Source organism: Neophocaena asiaeorientalis, unplaced genomic scaffold (genome assembly GCF_003031525.2).
Source record: "Neophocaena asiaeorientalis asiaeorientalis breed wild unplaced genomic scaffold, Neophocaena_asiaeorientalis_V1.1 scaffold767, whole genome shotgun sequence".
NCBI classification, from domain to species: Eukaryota; Metazoa; Chordata; class Mammalia; order Artiodactyla; family Phocoenidae; genus Neophocaena; species Neophocaena asiaeorientalis.
Window position 1 is genome coordinate 5743 of NW_020174139.1, and position 21178 is coordinate 26920.

General features: G+C 42.0%; 1 protein-coding gene across 1 annotated transcript in view; it reads right to left on the reverse strand.

Annotated features, from left to right (window-relative positions):
- Positions 1-11826: 11826 nt before the first annotated feature.
- The window catches only part of LOC112406231 (DNA polymerase nu-like), a gene marked incomplete at its 3' end in the record, with an annotated part of 71350 nt that continues 61998 nt past the window's right edge, over positions 11827-21178 (reverse strand). The window contains exons 13-15 of the mRNA XM_024754956.1: positions 13459-13515; positions 12506-12559; positions 11827-11892 (exon numbers count right to left, since the gene is read on the reverse strand). Of these exons, the coding sequence (XP_024610724.1) occupies positions 11827-11892; positions 12506-12559; positions 13459-13515 (177 nt within the window). The remainder of the gene's footprint in view (positions 11893-12505; positions 12560-13458; positions 13516-21178) is intronic.

Below are 21178 nucleotides of genomic sequence, written 5' to 3' on the forward strand. Positions count from 1 at the left end.
AAGTTACAACCCTGACTAAACTCCGCCCCCATCACCAAGGCTTTCGTTTTTTTTTCTTTTTTCCTCTTTTAGATTGGGGTTCTGTTTTACCTTGTGGGTTCATTGTTGTTGATTCATTTATGTATATATATATTTTCTAATAAATCTTTTATTTTATTCTTTTTTTTTTTTTTGCAGTACGCTGGCCCCTCACTGTTGTGGCCTCTCCTGCTGTGGAGCAGAGGCTCCAGATGTGCAGGCTCAGCAGCTGTGGCTCACGGGCCCAGCCGCTCCGCGGCACGTGTGATCTTCCCGGACCGGGGCACAAACCCGTGTCCCCTGCATCAGCAGGCGGACTCTCAACCACTGCGCCACCAGGGAAGCCCTTATTTTATTCTTTATACTTCATTATTGTTCTGCTCCTTTTGGCTTCTTCCCCCCGACTTTTCTTTTCTTTTTTCTGTTGTGGTTTTATTTTACCTTGTTGCAGTTGTTTCAATTATATTTTAATTTTTCCTAGTACAGTTCTTATCTTTCTAATTTTATTTATTTTTGTTCTTTGTTATTGTATTGCTCCTTTTCTTTTTCTTCTTTTTCTTTTTTTGCCACACCACACGGCTTGCAGGATCTTGGTTCCCAGGCTGTAGGTAGGGCCTGAGCTCCTGTGGTGGGAGCTCCGAGTCCAAACCACTGGACTAATAGAGAACCTCAGACCCCAGGGAATAGTAATTGGAGTAAGGCCTCCCAGAGACCCTCATCTAAGCACCAAGACCCACCTCTATCTAACTGTCTGCAAACTCCAGTGCTGGACGCCTCAGGCCAAACAACCAGTAAGACAGGAATACAGCATCACCCATCAAAACAACAACAAAAAAATGAAACGACAAAAAAATATGTTACAGACGAAGGAGCAAGGTAAAAACCTACAAGACCAAATAAATGAAGACGAAATAGGCAACCAACCTGAAAAAGAATTCAGAGTAATGATAGGAAAGATGATCCAAAATCTCGGAAACAGAATGGAGAAAATACAAGAAACAATGAACAAGGATCTAGAAGAACTAAAGAGCAAACAAACAGTGATAAACAACACAATAACTGAAATTAAAAATACTATAGAAGGGCTTCCCTGGTGGTGCAGTGGTTGAGAGTCTGCCTGCCGATGCAGGGGGTGCGGGTTCATGCCCCGGTCCAGGAGGATCCCACATGCCGCAGAGCGGCTAGGTCCGTGAGCCATGGCCGCTGAGCCTGCACGTCCAGAGCCTGTACTCCGCAATGGGAGAGGCCACAGCAGCGAGAGGCCCGCGTACCCAAAAAAAAAAAAAAAAACAAACAAATACTGTAGAAGCAATCAATAGCAGAATAACTGAGGCAGAAGAACGGATAAGTAAGCTGGAAGATAAAATGGTGGACATAACTGCCAGGGAGCAGAATAAAGAAAAATGAATGAAAAGAATTGAGGACAGTCTCAGAGACCTCTGGGACAACATTAAACACACCAATATTTGAATTATAGGGGTCCCAGAAGAAGAAGAGAAAAAGAAAGGGACTGAGAAAATATTTGAAGACATTATAGTCAAAAACTTCCTTAACGTGGGAAAGGAAGTAGTCAATCAAGTCCAGGTAGTGCAGAGAGTCCCATACAGGATAAACCCAAAGAGAAACAGGCCAAGACACATATCAATCAAACTATCAAAAATTAAATACAAAGAAAAAAATTTTAAAGCAGCAAGGGAAAAGCAACAAATAACGTACAAGGGAATCCCCATAAGGTTAACAGCTGACCTTTCAGCAGAAACTCTGCAAGCCAGAAGGGAGTGGCAGGACATAATCAAAGTGATGAAAGGGAAAAACCTACAACCAAGATTACTCTACCCAGCAAGGATCTCATTCAGATTTGACGGAGAAATTAAAACCTTTACAGACAAGCAAAAGCGAAGAGAATTCAGCACCACCAAACCAGCTTTACAACAAATGCTAAAGGAACTTCTCTAGGCAGGAAACACAAGAGAAGGAAAAGACCCACAAAAACAAACCCAGATATTTCCCTAGTGGCTCAGTGGATGAGAGTCTGCCTGCCAGTGCAGGGGACATGGGTTCAGGCCCTGGTCCGGGAGGATCCCATATGCCGTGGAGCAACTAAGCCTGTGTGCCACAACTGCTGAGCCTGCACTCTACAGCCTGCCAGCCACAACTGCTGAGGCCCATGTGCCTGGGGCCTGTGCTCCACAATGGGAAAGGCCACTGCAGGGAGGAGTGGCTCCCATTTGCTGCAACTAGGGAGAGCCCACATGCAGCAGCGAAGACCCAACACAGCCAAAAATAATAAATAAATAAATAAATTTATTTAAAAAACAACCCAAATCAATTCAGAAAATGGTAATAAGAACATACATATCGATAATCACCTTGAATGTAAATGGATTAAATGCTCCAACCAAAAGACACAGACTGGCTGAATGGATACAAAAACAAGACCCTTATATATGCTGTCTACAAGAAACCCACTTCAGACCTAGGGACACATATAGACTGAAAGTGAAGTGATGGAAAAAGATATCCCATGCAAATGGAAATCACAGGAAAGCTGGAGTAGCAATATTCATATCAGATAGAATACACTTTAAAATAAAGACTGTTACAAGAGATAAGGAAGGACACCACAACACTATGAGATTAGAAATCAATTACAGGAAAAAAAACAGTAAAAAACACATATACATGGAGGCTAAATAACCAAGAGATCACTGAAGAAATCAAAGAGGAAATCAAAAAATACCTAGAAACAAATGAAAACGAAAACATGACGATCCAAAACCTATGGGACACAGCAAAAGCAGTTCTAATAAGGAAGTTCATAGCAATTCAAGCTCACCTCAAGAAACAAGAAAAATCTCAATCAACAAAAATCAATAAACAATCTAACATTACACCTAAAACAACTAGAAAAAGAAGGACAAAGAAAACCCAAAATTAGTAGAAGGAAAGAAATCATAAAGATCAGTGCAAAAATAAATTAAATAGAAACAAAGAAAACAATAGCAAAGATCAATAAAACTAAAAGCTGGTTCTTTGAGAAGATAAACAAAATCGATAAACCTTTAGCCAGACTCATCAAGAAGAAAAGGGAGAGGACTCAAATAAATAAAATTACAAATGAAAAGGAGAGATTACAACTGACACCACAGAAATACAAAAGACCATAAGAGACTACTACAAGCAACTATATGCCAATAAAATGGACAACCTGAAAGAAATGGACAAATTCTTGGAAAAGTACAACCTTCCAAGACCGAACCAGGAAGAATTAGAAAATATAAATAGGCCAATCACAGGTAATGAAATTGAAACTGTAATTAAAAATCTTCCAACAAACAAAAGTCTAGTACTGATGGCTTCACAGGAGAATTCTATTAAACATTTAGAGAAGAGTTAACACCTATCCTTCTCAAACTCTTCAAAAAAATTGCAGAGGGAGGGACACTCCCAAACTCTTTCTAAGAGGCCACCATCATCCTGATACCCAAACCAAACAAAGATATCACAAAAAAAGAAAATTACAGACCAATATCACTGATGAACATAGACACAAAAATCCTCAACAAAATACTAGTAAACAGAATCCAACAACACATTAAAAGGATCATACACCATGATCAAGTGGGATTTATCCCAGGGATGCAAGGATTCTTCAATATACACAAAACAATCAATGTGATACACCATATTAACAAATTAAAGACTAAAAACCATATGATCATCTCAAAAGATGCAGAAAAAGCTTTTGACAAGATTCAACACCTATTTATGATAAAAACTCTCCAGAAAGTGTGCATAGAGGGAACCTACCTCAACATAATAAAAGCCATATACGACAAACCCACAATAAACATCATGCTCAATGGTGAAAAACTGAAAGCATTTCAGGTTAAGATCAGGAATAAGACAAGGATGTCCACTCTCACCACTCTTATTCAACATAGTATTGGAAGTGCTAGCCACAGCTATCAGAGAAGAAAAAGAAATAAAAGGAATACAACTCGGAAAAGAAGCAGTAAGACTGTCACTGTTTGCCGATAACATGATACTATACATAGAAAATCCTAAAGATGCCACCAGAAAACTACTAGAACTAATCAATGAATTTGGTAAGGTTTCAGGATACAAAATTAATGCATAGAAATCTCTTGCATTCCTGTACAATAACAACGAAAGATCAGAAAGTGAAACTAAGGAAACAATCCCATTTACCATCGCAACAAAAAGAATAAAAAAAGAATAAAATACCTAGGAATAAACCTACCTAAGGATGCAAAAGACCTGTACTCAGAAAACTATAAAACACCGATGAAAGAAATCAAAGATAACATAAACAGATGGAGACATATGCCATGCTCCTGGATTGGAAGAATCAATATTGTGAAAATGACTCTACTACCCAAAGCAATCTACAGATTCAGTGCAATCCCTATCAAACTACCAAGGGCATTTTTCACAGAATTAGAACAAAAAATTTTACAATTTGTATGGAAACACAAAAGACCCTTAATAGCCAAAGCAATCTTGAGAAAGAAAAACGGAAAAGGCTTAAGAGGGAGGGGGTACGGGGATATATGTATACGTATAGCTGATTCACTTTGTTATACAGCAGGAACTAACACAACATTGTAAAGCATTTATACTCCAATAAAGATGTGGAAAAAAAAAAGATTCACAAAGGAACTAAAGCAAAAATCCAGCTAAACAATGGCTGGATTTTAACATTTCCAATCAATACATTTTTAAAACTGTAACATTAAAAAAATTTTTTTAAACACTAACTAGAAGAAGAATGAGGACTCTGGATACTAGAGAATTCATAAAAATACAATGTGAAAGGTCAGATATTTTGAATTACAAAATGTTGATAAATTTTTTTAAACACTAACTAGAAGAAGAATGAGGACTCTGGATACTAGAGAATTCATAAAAATACAATGTGAAAGGTCAGATATTTTGAATTACAAAATGTTGATAAATTCTGAGCCAGTACTGCGAATGGCACTGCAGTGAAATGCAGGCATTGACAAAAACTGGCCTTGTCGACGTGGAAACATTAGAAGGGACGTCTAAAGCCATGCCTGATAAGGAGGTATTAGATGATGAAGAGATGGTAAGAATGCGGCTCCTGGCAGGTGCTCGGCACCTTCCCAGGAGAAGGTCTTGTAAAAACACAATAGGCATGAGAGGGAAGCACGAAACAGACTGACAGGCGTGACCCCTGAAGTATCAGAGTCAGGGGAAGAGGGGAATCTAGACCAACGGGAGACCAATGACCAACTCAGGCCAGGGACGAAGGCGTGATGGTCCAGCACGGGGAAGGGTTTGGCCCCCATCGTCAACACGTTGCCATCTTGATGATGTCCTGAACCAGGTGACCCTGAGACGCTGGAAGACGACTTGAGAGTGGATCACACGTCCAGTTTTTCATTCAATCAAAACTTGGTGCCTACCGTGTTCCAGGTACAGAGCCAGGCCTGGAAATAGTCAGTGAAGCAGGCGGGAAAGGTCCCTGTTCTCATGAAATTTACAATCCAGTGAGGTACACAGAAGTAAACAGGCAGTTAAAGCACAATGTAATAAGCATCACGAAGGGGGAGTTCGGGGACTACCTCAGAGGAACACAAGACTGAGGTTCTGACAAAACAAATACTGATTAATGTACTCTCCGAGGCGAAGAGGACAGAAAGGATGCAGGGTTTTAGGTGGATTAAAAATTATTAGATGGGAGCTTCTACTTCCACCTGGGAAGTATACAATTGAAAAGCACCCTAATAGTTAGAAAAGACAGATAATCTATAAAATCATCATTTTCTTGAGCCCAGCAGAGAGCTGAGGATCCAACAGAGAACTGATAGTGCACACCTGTGAGCAAACTACCAAAGGCTAGGAAAAAGCCATCTAAAGGGGTTGGAAACTGTGTACAACACTCACACAGGGACAGGAAGGTCTCCTGCTCCCACCAGCCATTCTTTTTTTTTTTTTTAAGCTCTTTTATTTATTTATACTTTGGCTGCACCAGGTCTTAGTTGTGGCACGCGGGATCTTTTAGTTGAGGCATACAGGCTTCTTAGTTGTGGCATGTGGACTTCTTAGCTGCAGCAGGCAGACTCTTTAGTTGCAGCATGCAAACTCTTAGTTACGTCATGCATGCAGGATCTAGTTCCCCAACCAGGGACTGAATCCCGGCGCCCCGCATTGGGAGAGTGGAGTCTTACCCACTGGACCACCAGGGAAGTCCCCCATCAGCCATTCTTAGAAAACTCATAATCTATAGACAATAGGTAGAATACTCAGAAGGTCTTTCCTCAGGGATGGGGAATAATTAGTTTTATAAGAAGCACTTCTCTGGGCCTGCCCAACAAATCATAAAACCAAGACCAGAAAGGAAAAAACTGTTTCCAAGTAACCTAACCCAGAGCAAAGCTCAGGATATTTACAGTAATGCATAAAGTTCCATCGCCCAATAATGTAAAATCCACAGTGTCTGGTATCCAAACAAAGATGACCACGCACACAAGGAAGCAGGAAAATGGAGTCTTAAATAGAGTAACCATCTACTGAATGGACACATCATCTATAATGGACACAGATGTTGAAATTACAGACAAGGACACTGAAACAGTTACTACAACTGTATCCAATATATTAAAGATGAAGTAGAGACATGGCTGGCATAAAAAAGATCCAAAGTAAATTTCTAGAAATGAAAACTGTAACATATAATTAACGTGGAAAAGATACTCAATGGGATTAACAACAGATTTGACATGACAAAATAAAAGATTAGTGAACTATAGGATATAACAATAGAAACTATCCGAATTGAAACAGGAAAAATATCCAAGGAAAAGAGGAAAAATGAGTTTCAGTGAGCTACGAGACAAATACAAGTGACCTACTATATGTAATTATAAGTGGAGTTCCCAGAGGAGAGGAGAGAGAAGGAACACAAAAAGTACGTGAATAAGTAATTGTCGATCATTTTACAAATTTGATTAAAACTATAAACCCACAGATCCAAGAAACTGAAACATAGAAACACGAAAAAATTACACTGAGGTACATCATAATCAAATTTCTCAAAAGTAGTGATTAAGAGAAAACGTTAGAAACAGCCAGAAAAAAAAGACACATTACAGATGGAGAAACGAAGATAATGATGACAGACTTCTCAGCAGAAACAATGAGAGAAGAGAGTGAAGTAACATCTTCAAAGTATTGAAAGAAAAAACTTTCAACTGAGAATTTGAGAATTTTATACCTCACAAAAATAACTTTTAAAAACAAAGGTGAAATAAAGATATTTTCAGACCTACAAATGCTGAAAGAATTCATCAACAGCAAACCCACAGTATAAGAAATGTTAAAGGGTATCCTTTAGGCAGAAGGAAAATGATACCAAGTAGAAATCTGGATGTACACAAGGAAATGAGCACTGAAAATTTACATGGGCAAATATTCAAGATTTTTCTTATTATTTAAATCTACTTAAGAGATATGGACTATTCAAACAAAAATAAAATATATTGTGGAATTTATAACTTATGTATAAAGTAAACTAAAAGACAATCATAGCACAAAGGCCAGGAGGAGAAATGGGACTGTACTAGTGCAGGGTTCTTATACAATACTATATGTGGGATGACACAACTACTTGAAGACAGACTGTGGTAAGTTAAAGTTGTAGGCTGTGAACCCTAAATTAACCACTAAAATAACAAAACAAAGAGTTACAGCTAATACATCAAAAGAGACAATCATTAAAAACTCAAGCCAAAAGAAGGCAGAAAAAGAGGAAAAGGGGGACGAGGAACAATTGGGATAAATATAAAACACAAAGCAAGATAACAGACTGAAATCTAATCCTATGAATACTCACAATAAATGTAAATGGACTGATAAGAACCTGCTGTATAAAACAATAAATAAAATAAAATTCAAAAATTCAAAGTAAATGGACTGAACATCCTAATCAAAAGGCAGGTATTATCAAAAGGGATAAAAAAGCAAGACCAACTACATACTTCCTACAATAAATGTACTTTATATATAATGAGATAGTTTAAAAGTAAAAGGATGGAAAATGCCCTGCTAACGCTAGTCAAAAGAAAACTGCAGTGGCTATTTTAACATTAATATTAAATTACATTTTTATTAATTTTATTATTTTTAAAATTATCTTTGATGTATTTTGTTAATTATTTTTAAATTAATATTTTAATATTAGACAAAATATATTTCAGGTCAAATAAATATTACCAGGTATAAAAAGGGCATTTCATAGAAATAAAAGGGTAAATTCATCAGGCGGACAAAATTCTTAATGTTTCTGCTCCTTATAAAAGAGCAAAAACTACAAGGATATAGAAGAGGTAGAACTGTAAGGAGAAAAAGAAAATTCCACAGTTGTGCTGCAGACTTCAATACCCTTCTCTCAACAATGGACTGAACAATCAGACAGAAAATCAGCAGGGATATAGTAGACTCGGACAGCACCGTCAACCAACTTGATCTAATTGGTATTTACAAAACATTCCACCCACATTAACAGAATGAACATTCTTTTCAAGTGCACATGGAACAGTTACCAAGATAGACCATTTTCTGGGCAAGAAAACAAGTCTGAATGAATTTAAAAGGATTCAAGCCATGCAGAGTATATCCTCTGACCACAGTGAAATTACATTAGAAATCAGTAACAGTTAGATAACTGGAAAATCACCAATTACTTGGAAACTAAGTAACAAACTTCTAAATAGCCCATGGGTCAAAGAAGACATACTAGAAAAGATTCTGAACTAAATGAAAGTGAAATACAACATACCAGAATTTACTGAATGCCAGAGAGCAGTACCTGGGATTAAATTTATATCGCTGAATGCCTATATCAGGTGATGGAAGAAATTTTCACATACTGAGGTTTGGAGAAGTCATCCTGGCTTACGCATGATTTGGCTTGAACTTTATGCTAACTAGCACAGCCTCTCTTATGGCCTGTCAAATAGGCATTGTACATCTGCTTTAACCAGTACAGAAAAGAATGCATTTAGAAATCAAAATGGGGCAACTGTGGTTCAGGCATCCAGGATGAAGTTGGGTGGCCAGTGTGGATGTGGTTTCAGACACATTCCTACATCACTGAGAATGTGAATTTCCTGAACCGTATAAAGCTCCAGGACACCACCAGCCATTCTCAAAACCATATCTGCTAGCAGCTGCCAGCTGCAACCTTATGGTCTCAAGGTCCCCCCCCCACCCCCGCTTGTAACTATGCAACCATCTCAGACCCCAACTGATCCATGCTTAACAAGCACCCTTACTTCTTGCCACATCCAATTATAATTCCCTATAGACAACTCATGCAACTAACTGTAACCTTGAATTTTTTGCCTTCATACACCTCCCCCATTTTGTAGGCTGACAGAACACAACTCAAGTGCTTCTTGAATCTGTGTCTCCTGGGCTACAGTCCTCAGTTTGGGTCAAATAAAACTCTTCTATCTTATTTTAGATCGTTAATTAATTATTTCCATTGACATCAGGAAAGAAGAAAGATGGTCCCAACTCCAAAAGGGACATGGAGAAACAGGGCATTTATTTTGAAATAACTCACAGGGATGTGATGTGCAGCACAGGAAATATAGTCGATAATATTGTGATAGCGCTGTATGGTGTGTAATGTTAAGGTAGCAAATCACCATGTAGTACACCTAAAGCTAATACAGTATTGCAAGTTAACGACACTTCAATTTTTAAAAAAGGTGAAACAGGACCCTGTCAGAGGAACTGCAGGGATTCCACGAGCTGTTGCTGAGAGAGAAAAGCGAGAGGCAGAAAAATAAAATTCTAATTCTGTAAAATAAGAATGACAAAGTCATTTTGTGTCTCTGTATATGTATGTGTATATATATATATGTGTGTATGTATAGATACATATGAGTCTGTATAAGCTTTTATTATAAATCTGGAGGAAACTATGGATGTACACTCTATAGGCTGCTAACATGAGCTTCCAACGGCACTGGGCCTGAGGGTAAGGGGCTGAGATATGGGTGTGGTGAGGGAGCGTCTGCAATAGAAAAACATGCATGACATAATCCCAGTCATGTAAACGTGTGTGCACGTGTGAGTGCACGCACATACGTGTGTGCACAAAGAAATAGAGTACGGTCACTAAAATGTTAATGATGTGGCATTTCAGGTGACTTTTACTTTGTTATTTATATTTTTATCTATTGTTTGAAGTCTTTAGAATTATATATTATTTGTATAATGAAAAAGCCATTTTAAGTACAGCAAACATTATATATTTTAAAAATTAAGGGGCAAAAGAAAAACGGAGAAAAAGAACTCAGTATTTTACAAAGGGTTGATCTTTATTATATAAAGAGCTTTTTCCATACCTATAGAAAAAAATATACATCCTCCAGAGACATGTGCAAAATGACATGAACAGACAACTCACAGAAGAATAACTTTTATATAGTCAACCTCATTTAATGTTTAAAGGAACAGGTATTTAAAGATCAAGCCATGAATTAGTAATCAAAATGAAGACTCCCTGTACTGGCAAGGATGTAGGGAACCAAACATTTTACAAATTGATTGGGAACGTAAAATTTTTTTTTTCTCTGGAGGACAATTTGGCAATGCAAAGCCTTAAAAATACACATATACTTTGACTCAGAAGTTCCATCTCCAGGAATTTATGCTATGGAAATCAACAGAAAAACATACCAAAAATATTTGTACAAGTAAGTTTATGGCACATATAAAATAATTAAAACTGAAAATGATCTAAATGGCCCTCAATAGGGACAGCCACTAAGTAGAGTACAATGCAGCTGTTAAAATGATGATGTACACTTTGAGTCAAAGGTGGGGGCCAAATGCACACATGATGTTTATCTCCTTTTTCAAAAAATTCAATTGAAATAACAGAAAAATAAATAAGTAAAACTACAGCACCCCAGAAAACCTGGGAGGAGTGCTACCCGCAAGCCTGAGATGTGAGAAATTTCTGGAAGAGAATAAAGCCCAGCAAGAGATAATCAGAGAGGACACAGGTTCGAGCCCTGGTCTGGGAAGATCCCACGTGCCGCAGAGCAACTAAGCCCGTGAGCTGCAACTACTGAGCCCGTGTTCCACAACTACTGAAGCCTATGCACCTAGAGCCCGTGCTCCGCAACAAGAGAAGCCACCGCAATGAGAAGCCTGTGCACCACAATGTAGAGTGGCCCCCGCTCGCCACAACTAGAGAAAGTCTGCGCAGCAACAAAGACCCAACACAGCCAAAAAAAAGAGATTATCTGGGGAAGCCACCTGTCCAGTACAAATCTGAAAATGAAGAATGGGGTGGGAAGAGGTGTCTGTCCCTCCTGCCCTCAGCACCAGAGTGCGTGACTCTCTGGATGTGAAGACCCCCCCACTAACTCAACACTTCACACGTGTAGTGTCCTGATCCCCCACTAAGTGCCCAAAACATAGTATGTGCTACTAGAGAATGGACTTGAGGACACGGGGAGAGGGAAGGGTAAGCTGGGACAAAGTGAGAGAGTGACATGAATGTCTATACACTACCATAAAAATTTTTTTTAAAAACCCATAGTATACTTAAAAAAAAAAAACAAAAAAAACCCCATAGTATGTGCTAAATGAACATTGGCTGAATTAATAAACAGAAAAAACTCCACAGCCTATCAGTATGGGGTCTCCTCTTACAAACAAAAAGTGCACAGACAAACACACATCTAGGCAAAACTGCAGTCCGACACAGAAACAGGCATTTAACAAGAGCTAACTTACAGGATGCTTGGCTGACAGTCTTCCGGTCACGGTTCCAGTCTGGTTCCACGTGGAGGAAACGGAGCCCTTTATCAGTTGGAAAGAATCAGCTTATGCTCTGACAGTGCCGTGTGAAGTCACAAACACGCTGGCCCCTTCAGCACACAACGCTCACTGCTCCGTCCAGAGAACCAGGAGCCACGGGCCCTACACTCCCAACCCAATGTCCGTGGGGTTACAAATTCCTGCATGTGATCAGGGTGAAGGAGATTCTCTCCCAGGCTATGCAGAAGCTGCAGTAGGACACGTGGGCTGATGTGCCATGGGGGTCACAGCATGGACTCAAGGTGGGGCTGTGCACCCCAGACCGGGGCTGTCACTTGCTGTGTGTCGCAGACAAGTCACAGAATACCTCTGACTGCAGACTCCTCATGCATGAACTAAAACAACATGTCCCTCAAATGACTACGGAAAAGAGATGCAATAACAGATGTGAAAGCACGTGGTCAGCAGTAGAGCTTCCACATGAATATGAGATTTTAAGGTATAATGTCAACTTATGCTATAGACCTAAATGATAACAAAATCATGGTTCATAGTTTCAAGAATATTAGATTATTTAAAGAAATTCTACATGTATCTGAACCCATGTGTAAGCCATATCCCCAATCATGATATCTTTTTTCTTAGCTTTAGTTACCTTTTTCATGCAAGCTAGTAATCCATCTACAAAGGTTGACTTGATCTTGTGAACCTAGATTAGAAGACAAAAGTAATCACTTTCTGTGTTTAAGTGTTTAAATTAGGAACAAGTGTCAAAGCAGTGTCTCACAGAGTGCTGGGCATGTGTCACTGATGTCACCTCAGGTGACTCCAGGAGGCCCTGAAATGGCCTTATGTGGTGCCCAGAATTAAATAACAATGACCAACAGAGAAAGACGTCACCCTACTCCTTTTAAAATAAACTTTGTCCTGGAATAATTCTTTTTAGAGAAAAGTTGCAAAGATATAGGGAGAGTTCCCGAGTCCCAGCACCCAGTGTCCCCCGTGGGGCCTCTTTCAGTTCAGGTGCTACCATTTACCCACCACCACCACCCCCAACCCCACGCACACACAGCTGCCCAGCCCTAACAAGGACAGCAGTAAATAACGATGGTCCGAGCGGCAGCAAGTCATACCTGTGAACAGATGGTAGGTATATGAACGGGGAAAAGAGGAGGAGCTAGAAACGTAGCTAGAGAGAGGGGCATGTCCATAAGTCAGTAAGTGTCAATGCGAGATGATAAAACACCACCAGGCCGGGAGAGGGAGGAGGCTTGTGTGACAGGCTTCTGAACTCGGCGCGGATGGAAGCCGAAGTCACACTGTGGCCACATGAGGATGACACACCAAACACTTCCTTCAGAATTTTTGTTCGCCCCTTCCATTTACGACTCCTCTGATTCACAGCAGGGCTGTTTGTAGACCTGAGGAATATCATGTCTGGGTACAAGAAGCAGTGCTAATATGAGGTCCACGTGAACAAACTGCATTCCCTTTAGGACACTGTCAGGGCTACTTCAGCGATGATGGATTTTGTGAACACAGACGGTGCCATATGGGCCCCCTTCATTACCAACTTACTGACCAAAAAAAAAAAAAAATCTAACTTACCTGCCTATATTCCAAAATTATTTTGGGTAATGGATGAAGGTCTTGCAGAGCATTTAACTAAAAAATAAGAATAAATATCACCAATATAATTCCTTCATTTAATTTTAACATTCCAAACACTTATTTTCAGCTGGAAAAGTCCTAATAATAAATGGTCTATCTTGAGCATATTTTCCAAAATGAAGTCTCATAATAAACTCAGTTTATCAAGTGTCTTAATTTTAATCCCTTACAGAATCATTATTGTACATTTGGGAGCTAAAGGCACTTCACATGAGCTCGGAAATAAGATTCCTCTTGAGATTTAAATTCCTGAAATCTAAATCCAGGGCATGTAAAACACCATGTAGGACAGTAAACTAGGAAAATGCCTACAAATGTGTAACTCAATAGTTTAGGAACCCCAACATCTGAATCACATTTATCGAGCACAAAGTCAGGGAGGTAACACTGGAATATGACTATGGGTTTTAAATTTAATTTTAAAAAGTCAAAATACAACGTACATAAAGCACAAGATCATGTAAACACGGTTTGTTAAATTATCACAAATGGAACACACCTGGGTACTGCCAGCCAGAGGGAACATCCCAGGTTCCCAGGCAGGCCTCTGGCCCTCCCCCAGAGGTAACCAGCCCCCTGGCCTCCACCAGCAAGACCACTTATTCCAGTTTTTTGTTTGTTTGTTTTTTGTTTTGCGGTACGCGGGCCTCTCACTGTTGTGGCCTCTCCCGTTGCGGAGCACAGGCTCCGGACACACAGGCTCAGCAGCCATGGCTCACGGGCCCAGCCGCTCTGCGGCACATGGGATCCTCCCGGACCAGGGCACGAACCCGTGTCCCCTGCGTCGGCAGGTGGATTCTCAACCACTGCACCACCAGGGAAGCCCTTCTTCCAGTTTTTGAGCTTTGTATCAATGGAATAGGATAGGTACTCTTTGCGTGCGGCTTCTTTCGTTCAACATTCCGGTTTTAAGGTTGGTCCTTGTTGTATGATTTACTTGCACTGCTGTAACGCAGCACAGTTGAACGCAGGACAGTTATTTACCCGTTCCACCCCTGATGGACATGTGCGCTGTTTCCACTGCAGGGCTATTACAAAGAGTGCTGCTGTGAACATTCTGGTGCACAGATTTTGGTTAACACACGTCCACGGTTCTGTTGAACATGTACGTAAAGAGGAGAGAGGCGCTGGGTCACCTGTAGCAGAGCTGATACCAGCCAGTTGTCCAAGGTAAACACAATGGTTTTTGTCCCCATCAGCAGCACATGAAAGTTCTCCTTGTTCCACATCTCCGCCAACACATGTTCTCCTAGGTCTTCATTTTAGCCATTCTGGCAAACGTGAAGTGACATTTCAATGTAGTTTTAGTGTGTATTTCCCTGACTAATAAAGTCAGACATGATTCAAATGTTTATTGGCCAATTGTATATCTCCTTTCATTAAACCCTGTTCATGTTTTTTTCATTTAAAACGTTGGTTTGTATGTCTTTTTCTTCTTGATGTGTAGGAATTCATTTTTCTGGACAGGGTTTTCTTTAGTTGGCTATATTTAGTGGAAATATCTTCTACCCCTCTGTGGCTTGTTCTTTTATTTGTTTAATAGTGTCTTATTTATTTATTTATTTTTAAAAATTTTATTTACTTTTGGCTGCATTGGGTCTTTGTTGCTGCACAAGGGCTTTCTCTAGTTGGGGCGAGCGGGGGCTACTCTTCGTTGCAGGTGTGCGGGCTTCTCATTGCGGTGGCTTTTCTTGTTGTGGAGCATGGGCTCTAGGCACTCAGGCTTCAGCAGTTGTGGCGCACAGGCTCAGTATTTGTGGTGCACAGGTTTAGTTGCTCTGCAGAATGTGGGATCTTCCCGGACCAGGGATCGAACCCGTGTTCCCTGCATTGGCAGGCAGATTCATAACCACTGCGCTACCAGGGAAGTCCAATAGTGTCTTTTCATAAATGGAAATTCTTAATTTTACTATTGCCCAATTGATCAATCTCTTCCTTTATGGCTGATGCCTCTTGTGTCCTGTTTAAGGATGTTTAACTACCTTAAGGCCTTGAAGATATTCTCTTATGGTATCTTCTACAATCTTTGTTTTACTTTTTATATTTAGATATACAATTCATTTGAAATTTATTTTTGTATATGGTGTGAAACAAGGGTCAAGATACACTGAGCCCTCCCTCTCAGAGAACATGCACTTTATACACACATGTGCAGGTCTGTTTGTAGATTCCCTATCCTGGACCATTTGTCTATTTGCTTATCCTTGAATTGACACTACTTCGTACTGATTAATTAATTCCTCATAATTTCTACTGCTTCATGATTAGTCTTGATATCCAACAGACTAAGTCCTTCAATAGTGCTTTTTCCCAAGACTATCTTGCCTCTTCTTAGTTGTTTGCATTTCCCTACAAATTTGGGATTCAGCTTGCCAATTTCTACCAAAAGTTCCTGCTAGGGTATTAGTTAGGATCATTCTGAATCTAAAAATCAACTTGGGGGAGAACTGATGACATAACTTTAATGTACTAGCATGAGCCACGGAACTGCATCACTCTCTATTTAATAGACTGAGGTCACGGAGTCTTGGCCAGCCATAGAACATAAACAGGAGGGCCAACACTGGTGTCCTCGGAGCAGGGCTCTACCCAGAGGGAGGACTCCTGCCTCGGTGTAATCCAGAACTGCAGTTTCTCAGAAAAGCTATCCCTAGCGGGATGAAAGTGCATGAAAATACTTAGCCAAGAAAACTGCTTAAGATCAACTAACTCTCTTTATCCTGATACCTTACTCACAAAATAACTTTCTAACCACAGTCTCCCTGTATATCTCGAATCGAGCTGTCTGAGAACACTTGAAAAGAATGAAGTGTTTGATCTCATAACGCTTTGGATAAAGCCCTGCCGTGCTGGTTCACGATCAGAGGCGGAGTGCCGTGGCCGTTGCCGCTCTACAAGCTTTATCAAACGCTCCCTCTGTTGGCTCCTGACCCCACATTCTTCTCAGCTCCCTTCTCTCTCTGTGGTCGTTCCATAGCCTCTGCTCGGCACCTCTTCTCTCTCTGACCCCTAAATGTCAGTTTCTCAGAGTTCAGTTCTGTGGTTATCAGTGCTGGCTGCTTCTAGAATCAGCGGGGGAGCTTCAAAAACATGTCTGGGGCTTCCCTGGTGGCGCAGTGGTTAAGAATCCGCCTGCCAATGCAGGGCACACGGGTTCGAGCCCTGGTCCCGGAAGATCCCACATGCCACGGAGCAACTAAGCCCGTGTGCCACAACTATTGAGGCTGTGCTCTAGAGCCCACGAGCCACAACTGCTGAAGCCCTCGCGCACCATAACTGCTGAAGGCCACATGCCTAGAGCCTGTGCTCTGCAACAAGAGAAGCCACCAAGATGACAAGCCCACGCACCACAACGAAGAGTAGCCCCCGCTCAGTGCAACTAGAGAAAGCCCACGTGCAGCAACAAAGACCCAACTCAGCAATAAATAAATAAATAAATAGATAGATAAATAAATAAGACATTATTAAGCAAGACTAATCCATAAAAAGAAAAAATGTCTGGACTGGGCCACGCAGCCCACAGACTCTGATTTTGTGGATCAGTTGTGGGCCTGGGCATGAGTGTTTTTCCAAAGCTCCTGCCAGGGTAGAGGACAACCATCCCAGGGCCAACTACTTCCAGGTGTGCATCTCTAACACAGGACTTCTCCTCACAGACCCAACTGCTCTGTATCGATGTTTTGTGCACACATCTGTCTTCACATGTCCAAGGCTGAACACTTGACCCCCAGCCCCCGTAAACTGTTCCTCTCTTGGTTTTCTCTGGGCAGCGGCCATCACTATCTGCTCAGGTGCACAGCTAAGGAAACCAGGAATTACTCTGCATTCACACTCATGTGAACTCACACTCAGAGAAGCTCCTTTCTGTTCTCAAAATGCTCTGAGCATGTGTTTGCTCTGCTCCATCCTCACTGCCATCACCTGGACACTGAGCCAGCAGTGCCCACGCTGCAGCAACAGCCTATTAATGGGACTCCTCCATTCTCCAACCAGTGACGAGAGTGGTCTTTTTAAAACATAGCTAACGCCTGTCAGAATGGCCACAATCCAGGACACCGACACCACCACGTGCTGGCGAGGGTGTGGAGCAACAGGAACCCTCGTCACTGCCGGTGGGAACCAGAATGGTGCAGCCACACTGGAGGACAGTTTGGTAGTTTCTTACAAAACTAAATATACTTTAACCATACAATCCAGAAATCAGGCTATTTATTTACTCAAATAAGATAGAAACTTATGTCCACGTGAAAACCTGAACACAAATGTTTTACAGCAGTTTTATTCAAGCTGCTAAAACTTGGAAGCACCCAAGATGTCCTTCAATAGGTGAATAGATAAATAAAACTGTGGTTCATCCAGACAATGGAATATGATTCTGTGCTAGAAAGAAATGAGCTGTGAAAAGACGTGGAAGAAACTTAAGTGCATATTGCTAGCTGAATCAAATCTGAAAAGGCTACATAATGTATAATTCCTATATGACATTTTGGAAAAGACAAAACTATGGAAACAGTAAAAACAGTGGTTGCCAGGGGTTGAGGGGAGAGATGAATAGGGAGAACAGAGGCTTTTTAGGGCAGTGAAACCACTCTGTTCGATACTCTAATGGTAGATACGTGTCATTACACATTTGTCCAAACCCATAGCCTGTATAACACCAAGAAGGAACCCTAATGCAAACTACAGACTTTGGGCAATGATGATGCGTCAGTGTGGGTTCATCAGCTGTAACAAATGTAGCCCCTGGTGGGGCATGTTGATGGTGGAGGAGGCTGTGTGTGTTCGGGCTGGGGAGGGGGTATATGAGACTTCTCCATACCATCTGCTCAATTTTGTGGTGAACCTGAAACTACTCTAAAAAACAAAGTCTAATAAAAGCATATCTAAGCTCATAGTTGCGCCCTTACTTGAATTGTTCCAGGCTGTCCATCTCACCAGGAGACCACATCCCTTCCCACGGGGAGGGGAACAGGGCGGGTGAAGGGAAGTGGGAAGGAGTCCTAATTTTGCACTGAGAACCATGTGCACATGTTGCCTAGCGCAGGTTCATCTTTTTAAATGTACAGAACAGTGTGACTTGTTCAGCTAAGTAAGAGATTAAAGCTAATATAATATGATTCATGTTGATCATGTCTTTGCGAAGAAAAATTCAGGGCATCGTCTGAATTCTGTGCACAGTGAAGCACCTCGACACCAGAGGAGAATCACGTTTCCTCTCTTCTGTCGTTGGTTGTCTGGGAGAGCTAAGGAGTAGCAAAGGGAAGGGCAACACTGCCAGCTGGTGCCCAGATGGAGAATAAATCAGGCCAAGACCCCCAGCTCAGGTGCAGTCCGAGTGGAAACGTGTGCTTTCCCAGGTTCTGTCACCCCTGGGACTTGGGGGCACACTGCCATGTGGCGTTGAAACCCACTCCAGAGTCTCTCCAGCAAGGTGGGTCCTGCCCCTTGCCCTCGCTGTGCTCTGTGAACACACAGCCGACAGCTCAGCCCCAGCAAGTGCTAGTTCTAGGCCATTTGGTTCTGGGGATGTAGTGAACAAGTCAGATGAAGCCTTTGATCTGTGCAACCTACATCCTACTGGAACAAGCAAACAAGTGACTAGGTAACTTTTTAAAAATTTTATTGGAGTATAGCTGACTTACAATGTTGCATTAGTTTCAGGTGTACAGCAAAGTAATTCGGTTATACATATACATGTATTCCTTCTTGTTTAGATTCTTTTCTCATATAGGTTATCACAGGATACTGAATAGAGTTCCCTGTGCTCTACAGTAGGTCCTTGTTGGTTTTCTATCTTATATATAGTAGTGTGTGTATGTTCATCCCAAGCTCCTGATTTATCCCTCCCCCCGGCGTTTCCCCTTTGGTAATCATAAGTTTGTTTTCAATATCTGTAAGTCTGTTTCTGTTTTGCAAATTAAGTTCATCTAAACCATTTTTAAAAAATTAGATTCCACACATGAGTGACATCATGTGATATATACCTTCCTCCGTCTGACTCACTTCACTTATGATAGTCTCTAGGTCCATCCATGTTGCTGCAAATGGCATTATTTCCTTTTTTATGGGTGAGTAGTATTCCATTGTATACATGTACCACAGCTTCTTTATCCATGTCTCTTGATGGACTTTTAGGCTGCTTCCATGTCCTGCCTATTGTGAACAGTGCTGCTATGAGCACTGGGAGGCACGCACCTTTTCTAACCATGGTTTTCTCTGGATAGATGCCCAGTAGTGGGACTGCTGGATCATACGGGAGTTCTCTTTTTAGTTTTTAAGGGACCCTCCATACTGTTCTCCACAGTGGCTGTACCAACTTACCTTCCCACCAGCAGTGTAGGAGGGGTCCCTTTTCTCCACGCCCTCTCCAGCATTTTGGCAAGTTGTGTGCAGAAAACAAATCGAGGTGAAGGGATAGGTTGTGTCTGGGGGTCTTACTGTCACCTGTGACCAGAGGAGGACTTTCTGGAAGCAATACTTAAGCTGACAATCAGAAGACAGCTGAGCACACTCCGTGGGAAGAGTTTCCAGAATGAGGAAGGAGCCTGTGAGAAGTGTCCTCAGTGGGGTGCTGGGAGTGAGGAGTGAGGGAAGTCAAAGAAGGGCGAAGTCCAGACCCAGGGCCTGGGGGAGGCACACTCGAGAGCTTGGATGTTATTCTAAGTGGCATGGAAAGCCACTGGGGGACTTCCCTGGTGGCACAGTGGTTGGGAATCCGCCTGCCAATGCAGGGGACACGGGTTCGAGCCCTGGTCCAGGAAGATCTCACATGCCGCGGAGCAACGAAGCCCGTGCGCCACAACTACTGAGCCTGCACTCTAGAGCCCGCGAGCCACAACTACTGAGCCCGTGTGCCACAACTACTGAAGCCCGTGAGCCTCGAGCCCACGCTCCACAACAAGAGAAGCCACCGCAATGAGAAGCCCACGCACTGCAACCAAGAGTAGCCTCCGCTAGCCCCAACTACAGAAAGCCCATACACAGCAACGAAGACCCAGCACAGCCAAACAAAAAAAAGAAAGCCATTGAAGTTAAAGGCAGGGGATCAACATGACTTTTCTAACACTTTTAAAAGATCATTCTGCCTGGATGTGACGAGTCACCAGCAGGGGTAAGCTCACTGCTGGCTCCCAAGGACCAGGAGGGGGACACTGACCAGGGTGGGGAAGACTTGGAGAAGAGGGAAGATGCGAGCCCCTCTCGGGAGCAGCGCTCCCCAGGGGTGGGCGTTCACTCGGTGACTGATGCCTGGGCCCCGAGGGCCAGGTGTGGGGACAGTTGGCAAGCGTGGTGCCCCGCCAGGGCTGAGACGAGCAGGAAGTGCGGGGCTGGAAGGGCGATGTGCACAGAGGAGTCTGGAGGGAAGCGTTCCTCGGCTGCAAAATCCAACGCTGAACAAGGCACAGAAAGGATAAGCTGGAGCCTCCACAGCCGGCCCTCAGCAGAGCAACACGTGTCCTCTCGCCCACTGGCCAAGCTCCTCGCTGCAGGCTTCCAGCGGTATCATTATACTCACGGGGTTCTGAATATCTATTCACACCCTGCCATTTGATTAAAGCAGCATCTCACTACACCCTGTCTTTTAAAAAATGCATTCCTCTCAAGGGAAGGGCAGCTCAATTTTTCTAAAACTTGGGGAAAGGAGAAGACTGATGAC